Source organism: Heterodontus francisci, chromosome 10 (genome assembly GCF_036365525.1).
Source record: "Heterodontus francisci isolate sHetFra1 chromosome 10, sHetFra1.hap1, whole genome shotgun sequence".
Lineage (NCBI taxonomy): Eukaryota > Metazoa > Chordata > Chondrichthyes > Heterodontiformes > Heterodontidae > Heterodontus > Heterodontus francisci.
This window is the reverse complement of record NC_090380.1, coordinates 94270845-94297793: the sequence shown is the minus strand read 5'-3', so window position 1 is coordinate 94297793 and position 26949 is coordinate 94270845. Positions and strand designations below refer to the sequence as shown.

The following is a 26949-nucleotide window of genomic DNA, read 5'->3' as shown; positions in this document are numbered from 1 at the left end:
TGAGGGGCTGAATGGCCTACTCCTGTTCCTGTCTTCCTATAATTGCTCCACCATTGGAATTCCCTCCCTAAACCCCTCCAGCTCTCACGCACTCTCTCTCTTACCACCACCCCGGCCCCTAAATTCTACCTTTTTGACAGTTGCCAAACACCAGCAAATATCTTTAAAATCAAATTATCTGGTTGAAAGCTGCTCATTCATGTAATCATCTTAATCTTGACGTAACATCTGCATATTTGTACATGAACTTAGATGTGCACATGTTTACTGGCAGATGTCACTGGGTAGCAAATTGGCAACAATATCCCCAGCCAGTTTTCACCCCTTATCGACAATTTGGATTCAACAAAAATTAGCTACTGGAACTAATGCAAGAAATGCATTTTGAACAATACCCAAACTATAAGCAGTGCTGAAGAAGCAGGTTATTCTAGGACAGGGGGTTCAACCAATTTTGTCTCACTTCTGAAACAGACTCCTAATCATCCAATTTAAATGAATCACAACTACACTTTCAGTTGCTACTTTAAGATGTGGTTAGTGCTGTAGTTAGGCAAGGGTTTGACACTATGAATTTTATTCTGAATGCATGGATGAATCATAGAATTTTACAGCACAAAAGGCCTTTCACCTGTGCTTGTCTGAAAGAGCTGGTTGCATAGTCAGATTTCCCTACCCCCACAAATGGTTCAAAGGTTGCAAACCTTCCAATAACTTGAATTGTAATTTGTGGATTAAAAAGAACACAAATTTAGAAATATTTGAACCATAGGCAAATTTAAATTAGTTTGTTGGATAAGAAATTAAGAGTATACCAAAGTTAATTATTTTGTGGGAAATCAACAACTTTAATGTAATAAAATGTCCCAAGGTGCCTCAGAGCTTTATAATTACCGAATTACCAAAGGTTCAGAGATTTTTAAAAACTCACCGTTGGACTTCTTTGTGCTTGTGTAGCAATTTCAGTAGGGTTCTAGGATAAAGTGAAGGAATTAGTGGAAGCCAAGATCTCAATCAATGTTCTAATGTAGGAAATTCAGCAGCCAGTCTGTACACAGCAAAATTTCACATAGCAATGTAATAATGACCAAATAATCTGTTTTCGGTGTTGGATGCACCAGTGGCAACAGAGACCAGACTGTTCAGGTTCAGCGTGGACCTCAACAACTTTAGCTGCAGACAAAATATCAGAACATGTTTCAGTTCCATAAGCACTGACAACTGTTTCTCAGTTACAGTCTCGCTTATTCAGAACGAAGCAAACACTGTAGGATTCATCCAATACAGGTGAAAATATGAAAGGTGCTTTCAGCTCGGCCTTTAACTGAGATTCAATTCTGCCAGAGATCCAGCAAATGACAACAAAATTGGATTCAAATGTAGCTCAGATTTTCTGCAGAATATCATTTGATTTTCGGTTCAACATTCTCCAATAAAGTGTTCATCAATGTCACTGTTCATGAGTGTCACCATGATATCCTTCTCCATTAGAAAAAGCTTTGATTTCTTGCACTAGAATCAATTTAGTTTTGTAAATGGATGTAATTAAAAGTTCTGGAGAAGACAGAAATTGTTTCCGAACTGTTGCCTGCTGATTGGTCAGTCCAAAACAAGCCAATCATATTCTGTTCCACCACCTCCTGGATAATGTGATCTACATACTTTGCATGTTTTTAGTAAGAATGAACTTGCATTTAATAACGCCTTGCATGTGCTTAGGATGTACCAAGATGCTATACAGCCAATAAAATACCTTTTGATGTGTAGCCACTGTTGTATGACAGGAGATGTGGCAGCCAATTTGCTCACAGCAAGGTCCCACAAACAACAAATAAGTGACCAAATCATCCGTTTTTTAGCAGTTGGCTGAGGGACAGATGTTGGCCAGAACACCAGGAGAGCACCCTGTTCTTCAGATAGCTCCATGGGGTATTTGCCACAACCTGAGATGGACCTCAGTCCAAAAGCTATTGAGGAAGAGCTTACTTTACCTGAGGCGGAAGGGTACTAGTGTGTTTGAAGAAACTGTAGAGAAAATAGTGCAGTAAGGTAATGCAGAACAGATTTTCTTTAAGAATCATTAGGCTAAAGGGAGTAGGGGTATTAAAGGGTCTCCTGAATTATGGTTGTATGAATACAAGGAGTTTAAGTAATAAAATGAGTGAACTAGAAGTTCTTATAAATATGCAGGAAATAGACAGTGCAGGAGTGACTGAAACCTAGTTGCTATTAAATGATGGTTGGGGAGTTAACTTGCAGGGTTTGTGTGTTGAAGGAAGGATCAGAAGGTAAGGCAGTAGGTGTGGTAGTATTAATTGTCAGAGGAGGCATAGTTACAGTGGAGTTGGTTGCTGGAAGTGGTACTCCGTTTCCTTACATAGAATTAAAGGTAAAGAGTTAGTATTAGAACTATGCTACAGGCCACCAAATAATCAGTGAGACTGATTATTGTGGGAGATGATAAAACAGATCGGTGCTAGATCCTCAGTTGTAATCCTGGGGGAGTTAAATCTTCATATTGACTAGAATGCTCAGTGGGAATAGTCTTCATGCGAGCACAACCTCATTTCTAAAACCGTACGTTAACGAACCCACAAGGGGTAGTGGATTTAGTTTTAATGAGGCAACAATAAGCAAAGTAGAAGTAAGGGAACATTGGCAACCATGATATATTTACAATCAGGATCGACACTGAGGGTTGAAAATAAAAGGAAGCCAATTTATTTATTTTTTATTTGTTCATGGGATGCGGGCATCGCTGGCAAGGCCAGCATTTGTTGATTTTGTTGCCCCTCCTTAGTTGCCCTTGAGAAGGTAGTGGTGAGCAACCTTCTTGAACCGCTACAGTCCATCTGGTGTCACTGCACCACAGTGCTGTTCGGGAGGGAGTTCCAGCAACAGTGAAGGAACGGTGATATTGTTCCAAGTTGGGATGTTTTGTGGAATGAAGGTGAACTTGCAGGTGGTGATCCCATGCATCTGCTGCCCTTGTCCTTCTACATGGTAGAGGTTGCAGGTTTGGTAGGAGGCTTGGTGAGTTGCTGCAGTGCATCTTGTAAAAGGTACACACTGCTGCCTCTCTGCATTGATGATGGATGAGCTGCTTCATCCTGGATGGTGTCGAGCTTCTGGAGTGTTGTGAGAGTTGCACTCATTCAAACAAGTAGAGAGTATTCCATCACACTCCTGACTTGTAGATGGTGGACAGGCTTTAGGGAGTCAGGAGGTGACTTGCTGCAGGATTCCCTACCTCTGACCTGCTCTTGTAGCCAGAATATGTATATGGCTACTCCAGTTCGGTTTCTGGTCAATGGTAACCCCTAAGACGTTGATGGGGATTCAACAAGGATAATGCCGTTGAATGTCATGAGAGATGGTTAGATTCTCTTTTGTTGGAGATGGTCATTTGCCTGGCATTTGTGTGGTACAGATGTTACTTGTCACTTATCACTTATCCCAAGCCTGAATGTTAAATAACCTGTGAAAATGCACATGTCGTCGGGGCCCATAGCCTTTGCTGCATCTGGTGCCTTCAACCATTTATTGAGATCAAATTGACTCAGACTCGCATTTATGATGCTGGGGACCTCTGGAGGAGGCCAAGATGGAGCATCCACTTGGTATTTCTGGCTGAAGATGGTTGCAAATCTTCAACCTTGTCTTTTGCACTGATGTACCGGGTTCCACCATCATTGAGGATGAGGATATTTGTGGAGCCTCGTCCTCCTGTTAGTTTCTTAATTGCCCACACATGAGTGGATGTGGCAGGACTGCAGACTGTAGCTACTAATTCCTATTACAGTATATAAATAGGTATTACAATCTAAATCAAAATGCATATCCTCTGTGTCCTTCACAGAGAATATACTTAGCAAACAGAAATGTGTTTTGGGAGAAATTTGAGTAAATTGGTCTGCAAGGTGCAAAAGATCCTGCACGCTGGAGCTATAGAAAAGTGCTACCTTGTGCTGGAAAATGGTTTCATCGGTACTGATTGCCATCTGGTACTGTAGCCAGTTGTCTTGTGCATATTCACAGTTTATTTAATCATAGCGGCAATCTTTGGTCTGTATGTCTCAGTTTAACACTATCTTTACCAACCAAACCATCAGGAAAGGTGTACTTCACATTTCCTTATTTGTCATTGAAAAGCAGCATCACTAAGTTGATTTGCACAGAACTTTAGATATTTATGCAATTAACCAAGAGTTTTACTCCTTTGGCCAGTTGTTTGGCTGCTCTTTTCAAAAACTATGAAAGACCAAACAGATTAGTAAGTTGAGTAGTTTGGTTCTTGTACTGCTTTCTGGTAGTGGAGGGCCACCAGGCAAAATCAGGAGCCTCTTTACTTGCTGCACAAAGTCTGTTGTTAAAAGTTCCTCTTGAGGCTTTCTTTGAGCCAAGCTGCTGGAGAAGGTGGCACTCTTCCACAAGATCTGTCACCTTGAGCTGTGAGATAAAGACAACTATTTTGGCACAGTCATGCTCCAAGCCAGACAGAACCTTGGAGTCCCACTGCCAATTTTGACACTATTTTAGTATGCTCATATTTGGATGTGGAAGCTGAAAGAATAAGTAAACATTGTACAATTTCTACCATAGATACAGTCCCCTCTTTCTTGGAATGGAGTTTAACCATATACTAACCTCCCACCCATTTTTTCTTAGAGGCCCTTGTGAAGTGATTGAATTTTTTGAGAGCCTGGATCTCTCCATTGGAGCAGAAAAGGTTGAGATCTGATATGTGTTCAAAATTATGGGAAGTTGTTGAGGTGAACAGAAATATATTTTTGCTAGTCAAGGCATAAATTAGAAGTTTTTTTTTTAAAGCTGTGGGTGAAATGACCTATCAGGAATAGTGCTAGGAGCAGAATCTATTATAGCTTTTAATGCGTAAGTAGTTAACTGTTTTAAAAAAGAATTTAAAAGGGATGTGAAAAACACAGACTAAATTGCTGTCTCTTTGAAAGTGTGATGAGCCAATTGGTTTCCTTGTTTGCTGTAAAATTCAGTGTGCGCTTGCAGGTGGGGGAACTTGGGTTTACATGACACCTTTCATGACCTTAGGACGTCCCAACGCACTTCACTTCAAAAGTACTTCATTGGCTGTCTAGTCACTGACATAATGTAGGGGAAACAGCAGCCAATTTGCACACAGCAGTGGGATAATGACCAGATAATCTGTCTGTCTAGTGATGTTGATTAAAGAACAAACATTGGCCACGACACTAGAGATAACTCCCCTACTCCTCTTTGAATAGTGTCATGGGATTTTTTATGTCCACCTGAGAGGGCAGACGCAGCCTCAGTTTAAAGTCTTGCACGAGAAACAGCACCTCTGACGGTGCAGTCCTCAGTACTGTACTTGAGTGTCAGCCTAGATTTTTGTTCTTTTGCTCTAGTCTCTGGAGTAGGACTTGAACCCACAACCTTTTGACTTAGATGTGAGAATGCTGCCAACTGAGCCACAGTTGATGTAGGGGGTAATCCCTTAAAGTAAATTACAAAAAAGACTTGCAGTAGGCAACTGAGCATTAGTATATTTTTTCCATATTTTTCCATTCCCATAACGGTACTATTTCCTGGAGGAAACAAAATCCAAATGTGTCTTCTAAGTATTGAATGTGGATTTGAACTTTGTCTAATGCCCACAAACGATTTCCAGAGATTTGTAATGCAGAATTTCAAAATACAATTATAGAACTACATTTCCAAGAACTCAGATTAGTCTTCCCCATTTTTGATTTGGAAAATTGTTGCTAAATCTTTAAAGTTTTCTGCACTAAAGATCTGGATTGTGGAAACTAGTTACATTATTTCCCTTTTTCAAAAGGGAGGAAGGGTTACCAGGAGTTGCTATTTACTGGCTAATGTTTTAACATTTTTTAACTTTCAGTTTTTGTAATTTGGTGTCAGCTTGGCTCACGTAATAGCAGTCTCATCTCTGAGTCACAAGTTTCTAGGATCAAGCCCCACTCTGGATTTAAACACACCGTCTAGGCTGATGCTTTATGCAGTGCTGAGGGAAGCTGCGTTGTTGGAAGTGCTGTCTTTGGAATGAGCTGTTAATCCGAGGCACCGTCTGCCTGCTCAAGTGGATTTGAAAGGCACCAAGACACTATTCATTAATTTTCTGTTTGTGGGGACTTGTTGCGTGCAAGTGAGTCAGTGTTTGCCTGCATAGCAACTGCAACCACATTTCAAAAAAGTAATCCTTTCCTGTAAAGCACATTGGGGTGGCCTAAAGACATGACCAGGCATTATATAAATGTAGGTTCTTCTGTCTTGCAATCTCAGTATGCGCAGCAGGTGGGACAGAATTATAGTTGCTCAAAATCTCTTTTCCATACAAATGGAATTACTAGCAGTGGAACTTGCATATTAGTTCACCTTTATGGTTAACAGATTCCTATGTGTGGATTTTATTTTTACTTTTTGATAATTCATGGTTGTCTACCATATATGTTAAAGTTCAGACTGCAACAAAACAATTACAACAGAAAACCTCAATTTGTGTTATTTAAGAAAAAGTTTTGTTGACATGGTTATGAAACAGCAATAACGATGCAACTGTTGAATCATCCTGTTCAGTGCTGAAAATGTTTTGTGAGAATTCCTGATCTCAAATTACAAGAAGGAAATCCTACTGTGTATTCATCACAGTTCAGTAGAAGTCAGCCAGGACTCCCATTCCCTATTGCTATGGAGAAATTCCTGCTGGTTGTGTGATAATCAGGTGTGAAAGTATTGTACTAGTTGTGATTTTCCCTTCAAAGTCTTTCACTGTTGAATTATGATGAGTAAGGGCCAATTGAGTGAGTTAATGGAGGTTGCTCAGAATCTGCAGATATCTTAGCATAAAGTCAATGTCTTCGAGAAAGGAGGAAGCAGAGAATGTGGGTGAGGAAAATTAGAAGAAAAAATGTACTCTGATCTTTTTGGATTTTTTTTTACTGATTTTTAAGGATAAAGTCCTAATAGAGATTAAAAGTTGACTTTTCAGCTTCTGATTAGACAATTTCGTCACTACAGTTTATGTCTGGTGGAAATTCGGGTTCATGTTATATGGGTACTGTGTGGTCTGCTTTTTGAGGATTTAGCAAAGAAATTGCACTCATTTTTCAATGCACAGTTTTTTGTAAATTGGGCATATTGGGCTGAATTTTAATCGCACGCCGCGTTTGCACGGGGGCTCATTTAAGTAGTGGGGGCGGAGTGGTCGCCCCGGTGACATGTAGGGGCGGCGGCCACATCCCCGGCAATGTGTCCGGCGCTATTCTTAAAGGGCTTCAAACCCTTCAGTTACATGGTAAAATTTAATTGTCCCGATCTCCGGGAATTAAAAATAAAATGTTATGTCAGGTGTCAATCACTTATCCCAATCCGGGTAAATCATACATTAATTACCCTCTACCCCCCCCCACCGACATTTGATCCTTTTGACCCTCAACCCCTTCCCACCATCCCTACAGCCAATAATAAATGTTTCCCCTGCTCCGCCACCCCTCCCACTGAAAACTTTATTCCTCCCCTGCCACCCCCCAACCAGGTTCTTGCCTCGGAACTCTTTGCAGAGCTCTGAAGGCGCGCCAAGGCCAAATGGAGGCCATAAAATCGATGTGGGACATCTGCCGCCTGCAGGTAAGTTTATTAGCATCTCATTTATGTTCATTTGAATATGCAGATGAAGGGCCAGGTGGCGGGGGGCCGCACAGAGGTCTCCCCGCCGCCGGTAATATGTGGCGGGCCCTTCTCGCGCGGGGTCGAGGCAGGCCTCTCCTTGCAACATTTTACAGGCCGCCATGCAGTGACACGCAGCATCAAGGGGCCAGTAAAGTTCAGTCCATTATTTTTTAAATGTTTGTTTATAACTTTGTCTTAAATCTTTAAGTCAGCCTGAACTATTCCTTAAATACTTTTGTGTTCTGTTCCTGTTATCTTGGTCTTGTTCTGTCATTTTGGTCTTGTTCTGTCATTAAATTGGAATCAGAATATATCTTGGTGCAACTTATGTGTGAAAATCTTGCAAGATCATCATTTCATAAGTAGATACTCAATGTCACCCTGATTCCTACTTTCACTGGCAACACAGTTTACCAAAGGACTACAATTGGCATTCAAAGCCTACGCTGAAACCTGTTTCCTAATTTTAATACTCTGCAGAAGTTTAGTAAAATAAGACCATTGTAATATGACCAAAGATTCCCTGAAATCTTTGCACTGCATGCTGTTAAAATGGGACAAAATTTTAATGTAATTTTACAATAATGTTGCATAATAAATATATACAAATTCATGTGAGGTGGAAATAAGTTGCACTATGTTTTCCAATTGTATTTTTCTAGCATAACCTTTTTTGTGCTGCATGATAAGATTGCCTTTTACTTATGAAAGAGCTTTCTGTGCTTAAATGTGTTAATGCTTTTTCTTCTTCTCTTGCTGTGGTTGCAGTTCCAGAACTGACACTTCAATCAGGTACAGTGCTTTGCCTAAAACCTTCTGAAATAACAACAAATCTACCACTCCTTTGTGAAGTAATATTTATTAATTGCTTACCTTCTTCAAAGGGTATCAAATCTTTATTTAAGAATTTATCATTCTGTATATATGACTCATTAATTTTAAGTTGACCCCGTTTGTGTTTTTCAAGATGGATGATAAAAATATAAACAGCATAGCAGTTGGTATATCTGATTTATTACCATAAATGTTCTTGCTGTAAGGGGCTAAACTTCATCCATTCACATTTAAAAGCATTAAATTTAAATTTCAGTACTGGCCTTACTCAAATACTGCCAAAAATTTATGCTGTTCTGTAAACTTTAAGCAACTGCATATACAAACTTAAAAACTGTATCTTACAATATTGTAATGAAGATGCTAATTTGATATTTATTGGCAACTAATACTTATGATAGCTTGTTGGACTTGTAAAATGTCACCAGAGAGAGATTTTATACACTTTGCCTTCAAAGCTAGTTTCCACTTAGTTTGCTTTCAGGCCAAGACTGCAGTAATTTAAAGACATCTAATTCTGCTGATTTGACAGTCTGCTACAGTAAAAGGAGCTAAATTCATGGTGAATCTATCATGTATAGGTATCCTGAAAGCATACATTTTGTGCAGAACTTTCCTGTCTTCCCATCCCAATGTGTAATATCAAAATCTTGTGCAGTGAATCTGCAAAAGTTGTTCCTATCAGTAAAAATTACCTCACTCAGCCCACCCCTCACTCTGAATGATGGGCCCTACCTGTTGCTGTTGGGTGATCAAACTGCAGGAATTCTTGTTCTTGCAATTCACGGGTATATATGGGGTGTGAGGAAGCGAAGAGTGACGTGAAAAGAGAGAAAAGAAGAATGACAGTGTGAACTGAGCAAGGAGCAGAAGAACAATACCAGTGAGAACTGGAAGAAGTAGCAGCAAAGATTTGCCAGTATGAATTGGTTGGAGGAGATGGAGAAAATAGACTGTATGAACTAGGGAAAGCATGTGAAGAAGAGTACGTGCATGAACTGAGGAAAAGAGCAAAAAGTGGTCTTGTGAACTTGGATGGGTGCAGGGATAATATCTGAACTAATGATCAGATTTAATAATTGAAATCACCAGTACTATTCAAAAAAGCTTGCAAGTTATTGTGAAAAAATATGGAAGTCACTGCAATTTTTGCCAAACATTTCTTCAAGTGGCACAAATGTGCCCTGAATATAAGCAGTGAATTGAGACCATTCTAATTTATAATGTCACTGGAAAAGAACTTCATTATGGGAAATGAAGCGGGCGTTCTATGCAAAATGTCTGACTCTAGGCTACTTCTGACCTGCTATTGTGATGTCTACAGCAGCGTAACTGAGAGCAATAATAAGTGTGACAGCATCTCCCTTTATAACATTTAGGATTATGGACAATTCAATAGGTTATATTTTTCCATAAAATCAACCTGAGTCAAACTGTATAGATTTAATAGTTCATACAATGTTGCATCTAGAATTCTGATATTAAGTTCAGTAGGAGCGCACTGGATTTGTTAACAGGCTTTGTAAATTATATAATTCATTAAATTTGCTGCTGATCTTAGAGAATCAGATGGTTTGAACTATCTAATTGGCTGTTTATAGAGATGCGAATTTTCAAAAACTTCAATAGGGTGGAAGTCATCTTACAAGAATTTTAGGCTGGCTTCATGGGCTGATCCTGTGGAGAATGCATCATAATTGTAGATTCTTGTGTGTAGGAGTTATACTATAAGGTTGTATTTAGAATTAAATATTCTTGTCATGTACAGATAGAGTTTAGCAAGCCGTGTGCATCTAAAGACCTAGGGGCTGATTTTAACAGCTGATGGGAGTCAAGATGGTGGGGGCCCAGGCAGGTGCCAAATCAGCCAGCCTTCAGCAGCATGAAGTCTAGGAGAATTTAACTCCTGGACCTCATCTGCATAGGCCTAGTCAGATTTCCATCCGATTTCAGGTGGCGATGCGTGCTGGGTGGAAAGATCAGGAGAGCGTTGTGGTTAGGGGAATGGAAGGGAAGCCCAGAGACCCAAGGCTTCCATGTAGACTATGAAGGTTGACTTCCTCTTGCAGGCCTTGAGTTAAAATTGCATTTGGGTCCCATTGATGTCATTGAAGCCAGATCTTCATGTCCAAAGGAGGGCCCTGCTACCTTCCAGCCAGCATCTGTCTCATCTGAAAAGAGCTGGTTAAAATTCCACCAATGTAAAGGCAGTAAGATTGACGGTTAAGTCTCAGTGGCCATTTTAGTTTTGTCCCAGGTTTTGCAGTTGTCATGATAGCGAAGTTGTCAGCGTTCACCGTCGTTACTCCTTTGAAACTGATAGCAATGTCTTATGTCTACACACATGCAGTCAATGCAGAAATTTGGATGTTGCTGTCAGCGATACGGTGTTCCTCCACAGTTGAAATCAATGATTTTGCTGTCTGGAGCATCATTCCTTCCATTCCATGTTTAATAATTCCTTGCATTTTAAATTTTAAAAACTAAAAATTAATTTTTATTAGCTATTGCAACTTTTACCTTAATCCCATGTGTGTACCCTAATTTTTTTCACTGTCTATATAAAATGATTAAAAAGTGAGCAATAATCTGATCTTTACTTTGTAAAAGTTCTTCATTCTGATTGGCTGCATAGCCTCCTCGATGACTATTCCTGTATGCCAGAGATCCCTATAGTTGACGCTAAATTGAAATTGACATAATAGGGGACATTGACACTGTAGAGCCCACTAGCTCTTAGTGGTCAGCTTTATTTGAAGTTGGTGGTGAGCATCACCCCAGATGGCAAAAATCTGCACCATTTTCTCATCCATCTTCCCCATTCCTTTTTTTATTTCTTGAAAAGAAAGATTAGATATATTCTGAGTTAGGTTGCCAGGAATTAGATATGTATAGTAACTTGTTACATTTGAAAGAAAACTGTGTGTTATTACTTTACAGCTTCCCCTCGAGTCTTGCATGGGATGTGTGAAAACTATCATAAGTATACTAAACCAAAACGTATCAGAGTCTGTGTTGGAACCTGGAATGTGAATGGTGGAAAGCAGTTTCGCAGCATAGCTTTCAAGAATCAAACTCTTAATGACTGGCTGTTAGATGCACCAAAAAAAGCTAATGTTCAGGAGTTTCAAGGTAAGATCTTGGACTTAATGACCTGAATTTTTTTTATTCGTTCGGGGATGTGGGTGTCGCTGGTTATGCCTGCTTTTATTGCCCATCCCTAATTGCCCTTGAGAAGTTGGCAGTGAGCTGCCTTCTTGAACTGCCTTAGTCCTTGGGGTGTAGGTACACCAACAGTGCTGTTCGGAAGAGAGTACCAGGAGTTTGACCCAGCGACAGTGAAGGAACGGTGATATAGTTCCAAGTCAGGATGGTGTGTGGCTTGGAGGGGAAGTTGCAGGTGGTGGTGTTCTCATGCATCTGCTGCCCTTGTCCTTCTAGGTGGTAGAGGTCGCGGGTTTGGAAGGTGTGTCGAAGAAGCCTTAGTGAGTTGCTGCAGTGAACCTTATAGATGGTGCACACTGCTGCCACTGTCGATGGAGGGAGTGAGTGTTGAAAGAGGTGGGTGCCGTGCCAATCAGGCAGGCTGCTTTGACCTGGATGGTGTCTAGCTTCTTGAGTGTTGTTGGAGCTGCACCCATCCAGGCAAGTGGAGAGTATTCCATCACACTCCTGACTTGTGCCTTGTAGATGGTGGACAGGCATTGGGGAGTCAGGAGGTGAGTTACTCGCTACAGAATTCCTAGCCTCTGACCTGCTCTTGTAGCCATGGTATTTATATGGCTCCTCCAGTTCAGTTTCTGCCAGTGGTGACCCCCAGGATGTTAGTGGGGGATTCAGCGATGGTAATGCCATTGATCATCAAGGGAGATGGCTAGATTCTCTCCTGTTTGAGATGGTCATTGCCTGGCACTTCTGTGACACGAATGTTACTTGCCACTTATCAGTCCAAGCCTAGATGTTGTCCAGGTCTTGCTGCATATGGACACGGGCTGCTTAAGTGTCTGATGAATTGCGAATGGTGCTGAACATTGTGCAATCATCAGTCAACATCCCCACTTCTGACCTTATGATGAAGCTGTCAGTGCTCGCTAGTATTACTGTGTAAAACTGACAGCACCTTCTAGTGTTCTTCGTGCAGTTAATCGTGGAAATCTGTAAGTTGCTTCCAGTGAGGTCCTGCTCCTCCACAGGGTGTGCTCTTGCAGTCTTTGCCGATGAAAGAATTTAGAAATCACTGACTTATTGTGAACTTCAACTATTCTCGCTGCAAGGAGCAATGATAAAAGCAAGCCTTGTTCAATCAGGGATAACTTGAGTTTTCAAAGGCATGCTAAGTCATAATTACTGCTTTTTAAAATTTTAAAATTCTCGTGCTTGCTTTCAAATCCCTCCTTGGCCTCACCCCTCTCTATCTCTGTGTAATCTCCTCCAGCCCCACAACCTGCTGAGTTATCTGCACTCCTTTAATTCTGACCTCTTGAGCAATCCTGATTTTAATTTCTCCACCACTGGTGGCCTATCTTCAGCTGTCTGGGCCCTAAGCTCTGGAATTCTCTTCCTAAACCTCTCTGCCTCTCTACCTCGCTTTCCTCCTTAAACCACTCATTAAAAACTACCTCTTAAAACAAGTTTTCGGTCACCTAGCTTAATATCCCCTTATGTGGCTTTTCATCGAATGGTTCCAGCACAGAAGGAAGCCATTTGGCTCATCAAGTCCATGCCGGCTCTGTGCAAGAGCTGTTTATCTAGTCCACTCCTCCACCCCATAGCCCTGAAGAGTTTTTCTCTTCACTTTCTTATCCAATTCCCTTTTGAAAGCCACATTAAAATCTGCCTCCGTCATCCTCTTAGGCTGTGGATCCCAGATCCTCACCACTTGCTACATTAAAAAAGCTTTCCCTCGTGTCACTTTTTGATTCTTTTGCCAATTACCTTAAAGCTGTGACCTCTTTTTTTCAAGGTCAGCGGCAATTGCTGTTCCTTTGCCGCTGACTGCAAAATTTGGGCCAGTGTGATTTTTGGTAGCTTCAACTGTGTACAGTTTTTTGTATAGTGTTTGTAGTGTGCTGTCGAGTTAAAAGCACATTATAGCAGAAGTGTGGGAAGAAGCCAATTAGTATAGTTATTTTTATTCCTTTTACTTGTCATAGTACCTTGATTTTTTTCAATGAGCAAGGCCATCACCACCCTTTTAGGGCAGCTAGGGATGAGCAATGAATATTGCTTTCAGTGTCGCCCACACCCCAAGAACAATTCTTTTTTGAATCCCTTCTTGGCCTTGCCACTTCTTACCTCTTTAGTCTTCTCCAGGACTACGTCACCAACCCCAAACTCTCTGTTCTGTTGACTCTGCCTCTTTTACATTTGTCACAGCATTGGTGGCTGTGCTATCAGCTGCCTAAGTTCCCCACTCTGAAATTCCACATCGACATTTCTCCACCTCTCTCCTTTTTCTGACACTCATTAAAACCCACCTCTTTTCACCAAGCCATTGCTCATCTAATTTGTCCTCCTTGGCTCAGCATTTTTTCCCTTGTACCTATGTGAAGCAATTTGGGACATTTTTATATGTTAAAAGCTCGATTTAAATGCAAGTTGTTGTAGTATTCCCTTGTGTTGCACTGCTTTCTTTCAGGGGCCAATTTGCGAGGTTTGTATCCTCTTTCCCTCAGTTTTGTTCAGTATCTCCATTGTGCAGTGTGTTTATTGATCTCCCATTGCCTACACATTTTTTTCCCCCCAAAAGACCTGTTCCTCTCTCTTTTTTGAAGGCCTATTTTTGTCTTATTTGGCAGTTTCTCTCCCCCCCACTCCCGGATGTCTCTTTAGCCTTGATTTTTGAATTCCTGTTCTCCATGTGTCTCTCTTTCTTGGATTACAATTTTTTGTTTGTTTTTCAATGTCACTTTACACCAACAACCCAAACTAACTATTCCGCTCTGCATAGCTTAACCCTCACGACTTCAATCTTTCCAAATATTCATTTCTTGAACCCCTCAATTACTTAATAGCCTGCCTTCCTCATACTATGTCCCAACTAAACAATATAATAGTTTGCCTAAGCTTATGTGATAGTTTGCGTTTGCTGCATGTGCAATTTATAGCATGTATTGTCGCAGTTATCAAGTATATGGAGATTCACACTACCTGGGCCACTTGCATTTATCACTTCTCTCCTTCTTGACTCTGTCAAATTTATTGACTACAAATAAGCTTTCTTTCACTTTTATTTTTTATTCTAGACAAGGGGAGTAGACCTGTAGACATTTTTGCTATTGGATTTGAGGAAATGGTTGAGCTGAATGCAGGAAATATTGTAAGTGCAAGGTAAGTGGGAATACATGTTTGTTTTGGTTTTAGTCATTCTAATGATAAAATGAAGTGAAAGGCAAACTGCACTTTACATATTAGTGCCCCTTTTTTATGTGATGTGGTTACACATGGAGATAAACCAAGTGATTTTACTTTTTGGGTGGGGTTTCTTTAAGCAGAAAACTTACTGCTTCATAACTGTAGAATGAATTTTTGTGTTGAATTATATTAAATGGGATTAACAATTGGGCTTTTTTTGTCTCTAAATGAAACAACCCAAAATTATTTGATTTTAATAAACATTGTATTCAGTTGCATTTATTTATCATATTTTAGTACTTTTAATCTAGGTCCTTAAAAAATTATAGAGACAACATTTTTGGAGACTGTTAAATTTCTAACATTTTTAATTGAACCCTAAGGAGGCTATTTAAATCCCACCATAACATGCTGTATCTTAATGATCCATGCAATAATTTCTTTGTCGATTGCCGAGTTCATTTTCATTTTATGTTGGAAGTTCCACAGTGAGTTTGCTTTGCTAGTGTCAACTGTGTTTCATGGAGTCATAGAGAGATACAGCACTGAAATAGGCCCTTCGGCCCACCAAGTCTGTGCCGACGAACAACCACCCATTTTTACTAATCCTACATTAATCCCATATTCCCTACCACATCCCCACCTTCCCTCAATTCTCCTACCACCGACCAACACTAGGGGCAATTTACAATGGCCAATTTACCTACTAACCTGCAAGTCTTTGGCTGTGGAAGGAAACTGGAGCACCCGGCGGAAACCCACGCGGTCACAGAGAGAACTTGCAAACTCCACACAGGTAGTACCCAGAACTGAACCCGGGTCGCTGGAGCTGTGAAGCTGCGGTGCTAACCACTGCACAATGTAAAGTACCAATTACTCGCATCCCTGCTTACACTGGAGTTTTAGGTTCAGTACTAATTCAGGATTTTATTTTTCAACTTCCTATTTGGCACAAAAGTGAAATGTAGCATTGCTGCCCCAACCTCAAATGCACTGACTTTTGTGAGTGCAGTGCTTAGAGGACAGTCCACAGTTACCAATCTGGTGATGATCTGCATGCAGTTGAACCTGGAACCATGAATATCATGGGTTTTTACTGTTTAGAAAAGTGCTTGAAACTATCAGCACTTTTGTTGTACTTGAATATAGAACATAGAACATAGAACAGTACAGCACAGTACAGGCCCTTCGGCCCACTAACTACCTACCCTTCATTCTACTATCATCCATGTACCTATCCAAGAGTCGCTTAAATGCCCCTAATGTATCTGCTTCTACTACCACCGCTGGCAGCGCATTCTACGCACCCATCACTCTCTGTGTAAAGAACCTACCTCTGACATCTCCCCGAAACCTTCCTCCAATCACCTTAAAATTATGCCCCCTGGTGATAGCCCTTTCCACCCTGGGAAAAAGTCTCTGACTATCCACTCTATCTATGCCTCTCATCATCTTGTACCCCTCTATCAAGTCACCTCTCATCCTTCTTCGCTCCAATGAGAAAAGCCCTCGCTCCCTCAACCTTTCTTCGTAGGACATGCCCTCCAGTCCAGGCAGCATCCTGGTAAACCTCCTCTGCACCCTCTCTAAAGCTTCCACATCCTTCCTATAATGAGGCGACCACAACTGAACACAATATTCCAAGTGTGATCGTACCAGGGCCTTATAGAGCTGCAGCATAACCTCGCGGCTCTTAAACTCAATCCCCCTGTTAATGAAAGCCAACACACCATACGCCTTCTTAACAACCCTATCAACTTGGGTGGAAACTTTGAGCGATCTATGGACATGGACCCCAAGACCCCTCTGTTCCTCCACACTACCAAGAATCCTGTCTTTAAGCCTGTATTCCGCATTCAAATTCGACCTTCCAAAATGAATCACTTCACACTTTTCCAGGTTGAACTCCATCTGCCACTTCTCAGCCCAGCTCTGCATCCTGTCAATGTCCCGTTGCAACCTACAACAGCCTTCCACACTATCCACAACTCCAGCAACCTTCGTGTCATCGGCAAACTTGCTAACCCAGCCTTCCACTTCCTCATCCAAGTCATTTATAAAAATCACAAACAGCAGAGGTCCCAGAACAGATCCTTGTGGAACACCACTGGTCACCGAGCTCCATGCTGAATACTTTCCATCTACTACCACCCTCTGACTTCTGTGGGCCAGCCAATTTTGTATCCAGACAGCCAACCTTCCCTGAATCCCATGCCTCCTTACTTTCTGAATGAGCCTACCATGGGGAACCTTATCAAACGCCTTGCTAAAATCCATATACACCACATCTTCCTTCATCAATGTGTTTTGTCACATCTTCAAAGGATTCAATAAGGCTTGTGAGGCATGACCTGCCCCTCACAAAGCCATGCTGACTGTCTCTAATCAAACCATGCTTTTCCAAATAATTATAAATCCTGTCTCTCAGAATCCTCTCCAATAATTTGCCCACTACCGACATAAGACTGACTGGTCTATAATTCCCAGGGTTATCCCTATTCCCTTTCTTGAACAAGGGAACAACATTTGCCACCCTCCAATCATCCGGTACTACTACAGTGGACAGTGAAGACGCAAAGATCATCGCCAAAGGGGCGGCACAGTTGCGCAGTGGTTAGCACCGCAGCCTCACAGCTCCAGGGACCCGGGTTCGATTCCGGGTACTGCCTGTGTGGAGTTTGCAAGTTCTCCCTGTGTCTGCGTGGGTTTTCTCCGGGTACTCCGGTTTCCTCCCACAAGCCAAAAGACTTGCAGGTTGATAGGTAAATTGGCCATTATAAATTGTCACTAGTATAGGTAGGTGGTAGGGAAATATAGGGACAGGTGGGGATGTTTGGTAGGAATATGGGATTAGTGTAGGATTAGTATAAATGGGTGGTTGATGTTCGGCACAGACTCGGTGGGCCGCAGGGCCTGTTTCAGTGCTGTATCTCTAATCTAATCAAAGGCGCAGCAATCTCTTCCCTCGCTTCCCGTACTATCCTTGGGTATATCCCGTCTGGCCCCGGGACTTATCTGTCCTCATATCATTCAAAATTTCCAGCACATCCTCCCTCTTAACCTTAACCTGTTCGAGCATATCAGCCTGTTCCACTCTGTCCTCACAAACGACCAGGTCCCTCTCACTAGTGAATACTGAAGCAAAGTATTCATTTAGGACCTCCCCTACCTCCTCCGACTCCAGGCACAAGTTCCCTCCACTATCCCTGATCGGCCCTACCCTCACTCTGGCCATCCTCTTGTTCCTCACATAAGTGTAGAACGCCTTGGGATTTTCCTTAATCCTACCCGCCAAGACTTTTTCATGTCCCCTTCTAGCTCTCCTAAGTCCATTCTTCAGTTCCTTCCTGGCTACCTTGTAACCCTCTAGAGCCCTGTCTGATCCTTGCTTCCTCAACCTTAAATAAGCTTCCTTCTTCCTCTTGACTAGCTGTTCCACATCTCTTGTCATCCAAGGTTCCTTCACCCTACCATCCCTTCCCTGCCTCATCGGGACAAACCTATCCAGTGCTCCCTAAACAACCTCCACATTTCTGTCGTGCATTTCCCTGAGAACATCTGTTCCCAATTTATGCTCCCCAGTTCCTGCCTAACAGCATTGTAATTCCCCCTCCCCCAATTAAATATTTTCCCATCCCGTCTGCTCCTGTCCCTCCATGATATAGTAAAGGTCAGGGAGTTGTGATCACTATCACCGAAATGCTCTCCCACCGAGAGATCTGCCACCTGGCCTGGTTCGTTGCCAAGCATCAAGTCCAACATAGCCTCCCCTCTAGTCGGCCTATCTACATATTGAGTCAGGAAACCTTCCTGGACACACCTGACAAAAACTGCTCCATCCAAACTATTTGCACTAAGGAGGTTCCAATCAATATTAGGGAAGTTGAAGTCACCCATGACAACAACCCTGTTACTTCTGCACCTTTCCAAAATCTGCCTCCCAATCTGTTCCCCATGTCTCTGTTGCTATTGGGGAGTCTATAGAAAACTCCCAACAAAGTGACTGCTCGTTTCCTGTTTCTGACTTCCACCCATACTGACTCAGTAGACAAACCCACCTCGACGACCTCCCTTTCTGCAGCTGTGATACTATCCCTGATTAACAATGCCACTCCCCCACCTCTTTTACCTCCCTCCCTATTCCTTTTGAAACATCTAAACCCCGGAACATCCAACATCCATTCCTGCCCCTGTGATATCCACGTCTCCATAATGGCCACAATATCGTAGCTCCAAGTACTGATCCATGCTCTAAGTTCATCACCCTTATTCCTGACACTTCTTGCGTTAAAATAGACACACTTCAACCCATCATACTGGCTGCAACTTTGCCCTGTCAACTGTCTAACCTTCCTCACAGACTCTCTGCACTCTGTATCTGCCTGTTCAACAGCTACCCCATCCACTGATCCGTGGCTCCGGTTCCCATCCCCCTGCCAAACTAGTTTAAACCCTCCCGAAGAGCTCTAGCAAACCTCCCGCCCAGGATATTGGTGCCCCTCCAGTTCAGGTGCAACCCGTCCTTCTTGTACAGGTCCCACCTTCCCCAGAAGGTATCCCAATGATCCACATATCTGAATCCCTCCCTCCTACACCAGTTCTGTCACCACGTGTTCAGCTGCACTCGCTCCCTGTTTCTAGCCTCACTAGCACGTGGCACCGGTAACAATCCTGAGATTACTACTCTGCTCGTCCTGCCTTTCAGCTTCCAACCTAACTCCCCATATTCGCTTTTCAGGTCCTCATCCCTTTTCCTAGCTATGTCATTGGTACCGATATGTACCACGACCTCTGGCTGCTCCCCCTCCCCCTTAAGTATCCTGTGGACTCGATCCGAGACATCCCTGACCCTGGCACCCGGGAGGCAACATACCATCTGGGAGTCTCGTTCGCGACCACAGAATCTCCTGTCTGTTCCTCTAACCATTGAATCTCCTATCACTTTCACTATCCATCAGATCAGATATTATCTGGTAATGTGAAACATTTCTAAGTTCTTTGTAGACTAGTGAAAAATGAGATCAAGTTGCAGCAGCTGTAACTAGTCTACAACTTTCTATGTAATGGATTTGTTTTGAACAGACAGCATTATAGGCTGAACTTTCTTCTGCCGCCAGGAGCGGTGGTGGGCAGAAAAAATGGCAGTTGGCATGTGCTGTGATCTACTGCACGACGGCCCAACATAATACGCTGATCGGGCGGCACCCCCCTCTTACAATCATGCGGTGGCAAAAGCGCTGGCACTATTTAGAGACCCCCTCCCCCCGGTGCACCACACCACAAAAGACAAAGACACTATCGCCCCCCCCCCCCCAAATAACACTTACCTGGAAGATGACCTTGCCCCCACCCCACCCCGAAGTGTTCAAAGTGCAGAGGTGACCCCTACTCCCCTCCCCTACACTGACAATCCACATTTGACCCAGTACCTTGTCCCTCCCACCAACTACACTGAAAATCATAAGTACCCGTCTTCCCCAACTCGATGGTGCCAGCTTTCACTGGACAGAAAAATGAAGGCATGAGTGTTGTCCGCTGCTCAGAAGATCCCAGGCACAGGTAAGGTCATTGCGAATTTTATTTAAATTTATTCAGGTACTTCATTTACATACGTAAAGCCAGATCCCGTCACCCAGTGGCGGGGGGGGCTGCCGCAGGGCCTTGCCGTTGGGACCTCAACAAAATCCAGCCCTGTAAGTGCATTTGTATATTTTAGTACTTATTATTTATAACTGTTTGTTTGACAGCACCACTAATCAGAAACTGTGGGCAGCTGAGATTCAGAAGAGTATCTCCAGGGATTGCAAGTACGTTCTTTTAGCTTCTGAGCAGCTTGTGGGTGTCTGCCTGTTCGTCTTTATCCGACCACAGCATGCACCATACATCAGGTTAGTCTGTTTTGCAGCATCATTCAACTATGGTAAATATTTGATTTTAGTTGCATTTTCTACTAAGTGCAACATTGCAATATTATTTGAGTAATTCAGTAACCTGTGCAAGTGGATTTTTTTAAATCTAAAAATTCCAAACATTTTACTGAGGCATCTCGTCTTAACCCAAATTTGACTGAAGGCTGGTGAAGAAAACCAAGTTATCTGACATATTGTATGTAGTTCTAATGCTAATCATTTGAAGATGGGATATATTTGACACTGGTATATTTTTAATAAATATTTAATCTGTCTGACACCTTGACAGGCCCATCAGGAGGGCCATGAGATGACTTCCATTGGTCATTGTGGTTTTTGACCATGAACGCTCCATTTTCTCCAGTACTTTTGAAATTAACTAGAAAAACCTCACCACATTCTCCAAACCTATATTATGGTGCACTTCCAAACTCTAAAAATAATGCTTAGAATTTGAGGTATAGTGTTCTGAGTGATCTGTAATTGATAGAAAAAGTATTGTGAGGTGTGTGGAGCAGTAATCGTATCGTCATACAAGGTAATCTTGGCTAAGAAAGGCCATTTGTCTCTCTTAATTCACCCATCCCAAATGCCCCAATGGTCTTACCCCTCCCCCCCCCCCCCCCCCCCCCGATCCCCCCGCACAACCCCCAACATTGCAATGCCCATTTGATTCTTAAATGATTCTAAAGTTTTTTTTATTCGTTATTGGGATGTGGGTATCAATGGCTAGGTCAGTATTTATTGTCCATCCCTAATTACCCTTGAGGAGGTGGCGATGAGCTGCATTCTTAAATCACTGCAGTCCTTGGGGTGTAGGTACACAAACAGTGCTGTTAGGAACGGAATCCCAGGATTTTGACCCAGCAACAGTGAAATAATGGCGATATAGTTCCAAAACAGGATGGTGTGTGGCTTGGAGGGGGACTTGCAGTTGGTGGTGTTCCCATGCATCTGCTGCCCTTGTCCTTGTAGGTGGTAGAGGTTGCGGGTTTGGAAAGCGCTGTCGAAGGAGCCTTGGTGAGTTGCTGCAGTGCATCTTGTACACACTGCTGTCTGTCACTGTGCGTCAGTGGTGAAGGTAGTGAATGTTAAAGGTTGTGGATGGGGTGCCAATCTAGCGGGCTGCTTTGTCCCGAATGGTGTCGAGCTTCTTGAGTGTTGTTGGAGCTGCACCCATCCAGGCAAGTGGAGAGTATTCAATCACACTCCAGACTTGTGCCTTGTAGATGGTGGACAAGGCTTTGGGGAGTCAGGAGATGAGTTACTCGCCACAGAATTCCTAGCCTGTAACCTGCTGTTGTAGCCATAGCATTTATGTGGCCAGTCAGTTCAGTTTCTGGTCAGTGATATCCCCCAGGATGTTGAAAGCTTCACCTTATTATTCTGCCTGCCTGTCTTTGGACATTCTTTGTGTGGAGAAGAACTTCCCAATATCAACCCTAAATCTGCTTTTTGCCAGTTTAAACTTGTGATTCTTCGTCCAGCTCTTGCAGTTTAATTTAGTTTTTCAGTTTTACCCTTGCCATTCTGTTTTTATCTTGTATGCCTCTTTAAGATCATCCCTCAGAATGCCACCTTTCAAAGCTGTGAACGGTCTTTCTCTCATTGCTCAGACTTCTAACACCAATGGAATCAATTTCTGTTGTTTCTGTTTGCAGTGTCATTATAGGACTGTAGGATTTTTCAATTTTGGCTAACATTGAAAGCAGCCTTTGCTGGCATTGCAGGGTGTTGTCTTCTCTTGGTGCAACTTTTTCTGATGGTTGTGAAGGCCAATCATTCAGAGGCAGGTTCTGCCACAAGTGCTGCATGTGAAGCTGCCAAGTGATGCTGTGAGTTGTTTTCGGCTTTGATGCCTGTTGCCAAACTGCTGTAGCCGCTGGTCATAGTGGTAGGGTAAGCCAGTCTACAGGATGTCTCACCATTTCCCTCTTTCGCCAGCTAGTGACTCCCAGGTGCGATAGTCGACATTTAGGGCCTCATGTCACGTTTGCAAGCAACCTTGAAGCAGAGCTTTGGGTGCTCCACTGGTCGTCCGGCCCCGACTACCTCACCATACAGAAGGTCCTTGGGTATGCAACCGTCTTCCAAACTGTGTATGTGTCCGATCCACCGAAGCCGCCTCTGTTTTATTAGTGGCAGTGCACTTGGGAGCTCTGCCTTTGAGAGGACTTCTACACTTGTGATTTTGTCTCGCTAGGATGTACCCATAATGCAGCACAGACAGCGAAGATAGAAATTATTGAGCTGCTTTTCCTGGTAGATGTAAGTCGCCCATGTTTCACAGCCGTACAGCAAGGTGCTGAGAACACAGGCCTTATAAACTATCGGCTTGGTCCTAAAGGTCAGCTTGGTGTTATCCCATGCGCGTTTTGCGAGTCGGCCAAAGGTGGTAGCTGCTTTCTCTATGCATGTATTGAGCTCTGCATCAAAGGACAGATTGTCTGTTACTGTGGACCTAAGGTAACCGAATTTGCTAACCACTTACAATGGGGTGTTGTTTAGTGTGATTAGGGGCGGAGATGCAACACCTTGTCCCATGACCACAGTTTTTTTTAACTTTGTAGTCAAGGCGAACAAGTTACAGGCATGGGAGAGACAGTCCATGAGTCTTTGTAGCTGAGTTTTCGTGTGAGTGACTAGTGCAGCATCATCAGCATTGAGGAGTTCTCCGATCAGGATGCAATTTGTTTATGTCTTCGATTTTAGCCTTGATAGATTGTAGAGTGTGCCATCTGTTGTGCAAGTAAACTCCTTCCATATCTGCTGGGAAGGTGAAGATCAGGAACACGGCGAAGATGATGCTCAACAGTGTGGGGGCTAGCACACAACCTGGTTTTCAGTAGTAATCAATGATCTATAGATTGCAGAATGGAGGATTTAAAAAGGGCAAACTAGAGCTAGTAGTTTTGGCAGTTAACATGAAAAATACCAAAAGGTTTGACATTTGAAACCCAGGAGTGAAAATGCAGCAAGCTGTTTGCCAGTACCGTTCAGCTTGATCCATTATATTGAATTCTTTCAAAGGGTAAATGCCAAGAATTTATTTTTAAAATAAAGTGCCAAATTTTGATCAAAATATCCAAAAATGCTGTTATGAACCACATTTATTTTGCAAAGTTCACCAGCTGAAATGTTTTACGTTTGCGTTGGTATAGTAATTGCTTTTTTAATTGCCCATTTAAACTCTCCTGGTTTAACGTTTATTGGGAACTCTTATTTCCATCACCATTGAATTCCACCAATTATTATAACAGCTTGTGGTGTGCCATGCACTGAAGCAATATGGCTAGCATAGAGGCAACTATAGTGAAAGCGCAGCTGTGGTGGGCTAGTCACCTAGTCCGAATGACTGATATTAGACTATCCAAAAATGTATTTTACTATGATGTGAATCTTGGTAAACGCTCTTGTGGTCAGTTTGAAGGATTGCCCAAGGACCAATTGTAGAGTTTGCCATCTGCAAGTAAACTCCTTCCATATCTGCTGGGAAGGCGACGATCTGGAACATGGCGAAGATGATGCTGAACAGTAAAATAAAAAGTGGGATCTGAATGGACATATGGGAGTACGATGCTAGTGACATGAAAAAGTTGCAAAAGAGCATTTGCATTGGCATGACGAAACTTGAAGCAAGACCTATCCAGCAAGAGCCCAAAGGAAATTATGGAACGATCAGCTCTCAGCCCAGTCTGGCACCTGATGACTTGTGTGTGGGAAAACCTTACTCATGAAAATTGGACTCAATAGCTATTAAAAGAGCTTAGAACCTGTGGTAAATTGGGAATGAATCATAGGCTGTCGTCATGGTTAATGATGGACAAATCATCAGCTTGGGGTTTTTAAAAATCTTTTTGTTTTTCCATCCATCTTCACAGGATGACTCAGACGTTGAATTACGTATCAAAATAGTGATATATTACACTGTATGGATTTAAATATCATGGATCTGGTAAACTACTTCTGAATTGAAATTGAGTTATATTTAGTCAATCCACTGACACATCTGTTACCTTATTTTTTTGCTGCTACTATTTGTCTTCACAGCTCAATGTCTTGAATAGTTGCTGGTTTTAATTGGAGTGCCGATCTGAGTGGCTTTTCATCTGACTTTACATAATTATTGATTACCCAAATATTGTATGGTACCTATTCTCCCTCCCTGATCATAATTAAAAGTAAATTCCTTCAAAAGACTGGCTGGTACAGTGGGCTAGACACTGTTCTTTCACCTCTGGACGTGGTTTCAAATCTAGCCCAGGCTTCTACGTGAAAGAAGTTTGAGGCATCTTAATCTAGTTCCTCATGTGCATCAACTAGTATCATAAAACTGTTCTTAATTCAGCATTAATTGGATTGAAATAGATAATTGTAGTGAGAAGTGAGGTGCTCTACTAAGATTGAGGCTGAGGACAGAATAAGTGGAACTTTACCCTCCAGCAAACTGCTATACCTGACTGCCATGCCTGATAATGACCTTGACCATCTGAACTGGAAAACATCCTGTTCTTTAGTACCAATATTCATCTTGAGCACAAAATGTGCAAAATAAAAGCCGTAGTTAAAGATAAATATCTTGCCATAAGCAATGAGTTGCTAAATAGTTTTGCATAAAGGATGTGAAAGATAAGAAAACATTCTTTAATTATTGAAACACTGGTTTAAAATGAATGTGGTTAACTTTGGATGTCCTGTTTTGCTTATGAGTTATGGAATTCTGTTTCAGGGATGTAGCAGTTGACACTGTAAAGACTGGAATGGGAGGCGCCACTGGTAACAAAGGAGCAGTTGCTGTACGCATGTTGTTCCATACAACCAGTCTCTGCTTCGTTTGTGCACATTTTGCTGCGGGGCAGTCGCAGGTCAAGGAAAGGAATGAAGATTACATTGAAATAGCTCGCAAACTGAGTTTTCCAATGGTATGATCAGCATCACCTGGATAAGTGCAGTAAATAAATATATTCACCCTCATTTTGCTTTGAAATGCAAGCATTAAGGAGGACTCATTAGTTCCTACGTAAATTTTTTTTGTAGTTGACAATGCATGAAGTAATGTGTGGGTGACCAGCATGGAATAAGTTTCATCTATTTTTTTAAAAAAAACCTGCTTTTATATAACTCCTTTCACAACCTCGGGGCATCCCAAAACTCTTTACTGCCAATGAAGTACTTCTGAAGTGTAATCACTGCTGTAAGAAACTCAGCAGCCAATTTGAAGACTGCGTTACTTCCACAAACAGCAATGTGATAAATGACCAGCAAATCTCTTTTTTTTATGATGTGGAATGAGAGATAAATATTAACTGCATTTAAACACTCCTTCTGTTTAAAGTGAGCTGAACAGAGATATGAGATAAATCGTGATCAGCCTGTAAATTGGACTTCAGTAATTGTCCTGAGGGAAGTTTTCCACATGTTACTTTGTAATGTATGTAATTTGTATTTAAAAGATTTTCTTAATCTAGAAAAATCCCTGTTTCTAATCAGTTTTTAGATGCATTATTGGATGTAGTTTGGTTAAGTAAGAAAACTACTCTTAATGTCCCTCTTCCTTATAACATGTGGCTGGTCTTTTAGGTAATTCAAAGGTGGCAAATGGGGGAAAAAGTAGCTAAATTGTAAGTGCAAAAAACAGGATCACGATGATGAGGGATGGAGGAGTTGGTGATAGTTTAGGCAGTGTGACTCTTGTTTGCCACATGGATCTACAGGGCATGCTTCAGGACATTTGCTTTCACAAATCAGGAAAAATAAGTTCTATGCAGCCAATTGTTTAAAAAAAAAAACTCCCCGGTGTGACTGGTGGAGGAAAGAGGAAAAAACATTTGTGGATTTGAATGTTTTCCCCCCCAAAAAATCTGTTTACTATTTCACAATTGCCATAGCAACTCTGATCACAGGAAGGTCACATAGATTTGTTTAAAAAGGGATGCTTTTTAGAGGGGACAGGCTGTCCAATGCCAGCAATGGCGCCAGCTGCCTGTGCACAGGTGCTAGTGCCATTTTTAAAGGGCAGCTATCCCCGTCGGCAAATTTACATTTTTAAAGATACACCCCCACCAAAAATGTATCAAATATAATTCTAGCGCTCCTTTCCCACCCCCAAAAATTATTACATTAAGTATTTGCCCTTCTTCCCCCCCCCCCCCCCAAAACACTTACCTTT

At 42.1% G+C, this 26949-nt stretch overlaps 1 protein-coding gene across 5 annotated transcripts in view; it reads left to right on the top strand.

The window, feature by feature from the left end:
- Positions 1-26949, top strand: part of synj1 (synaptojanin 1) — a 124146-nt gene that overhangs the window by 52492 nt on the left and 44705 nt on the right. For 3 of the 5 annotated variants that reach the window (XM_068041070.1, XM_068041073.1, XM_068041072.1), the window contains exons 13-17: positions 8452-8475; positions 11458-11649; positions 14763-14847; positions 20619-20759; positions 25510-25702. In XM_068041070.1, coding sequence (XP_067897171.1) covers positions 8452-8475; positions 11458-11649; positions 14763-14847; positions 20619-20759; positions 25510-25702 — 635 coding nt within the window. The remainder of the gene's footprint in view (positions 1-8451; positions 8476-11457; positions 11650-14762; positions 14848-20618; positions 20760-25509; positions 25703-26949) is intronic. The other 2 variants (XM_068041074.1, XM_068041071.1) reach the window with 1 other exon arrangement.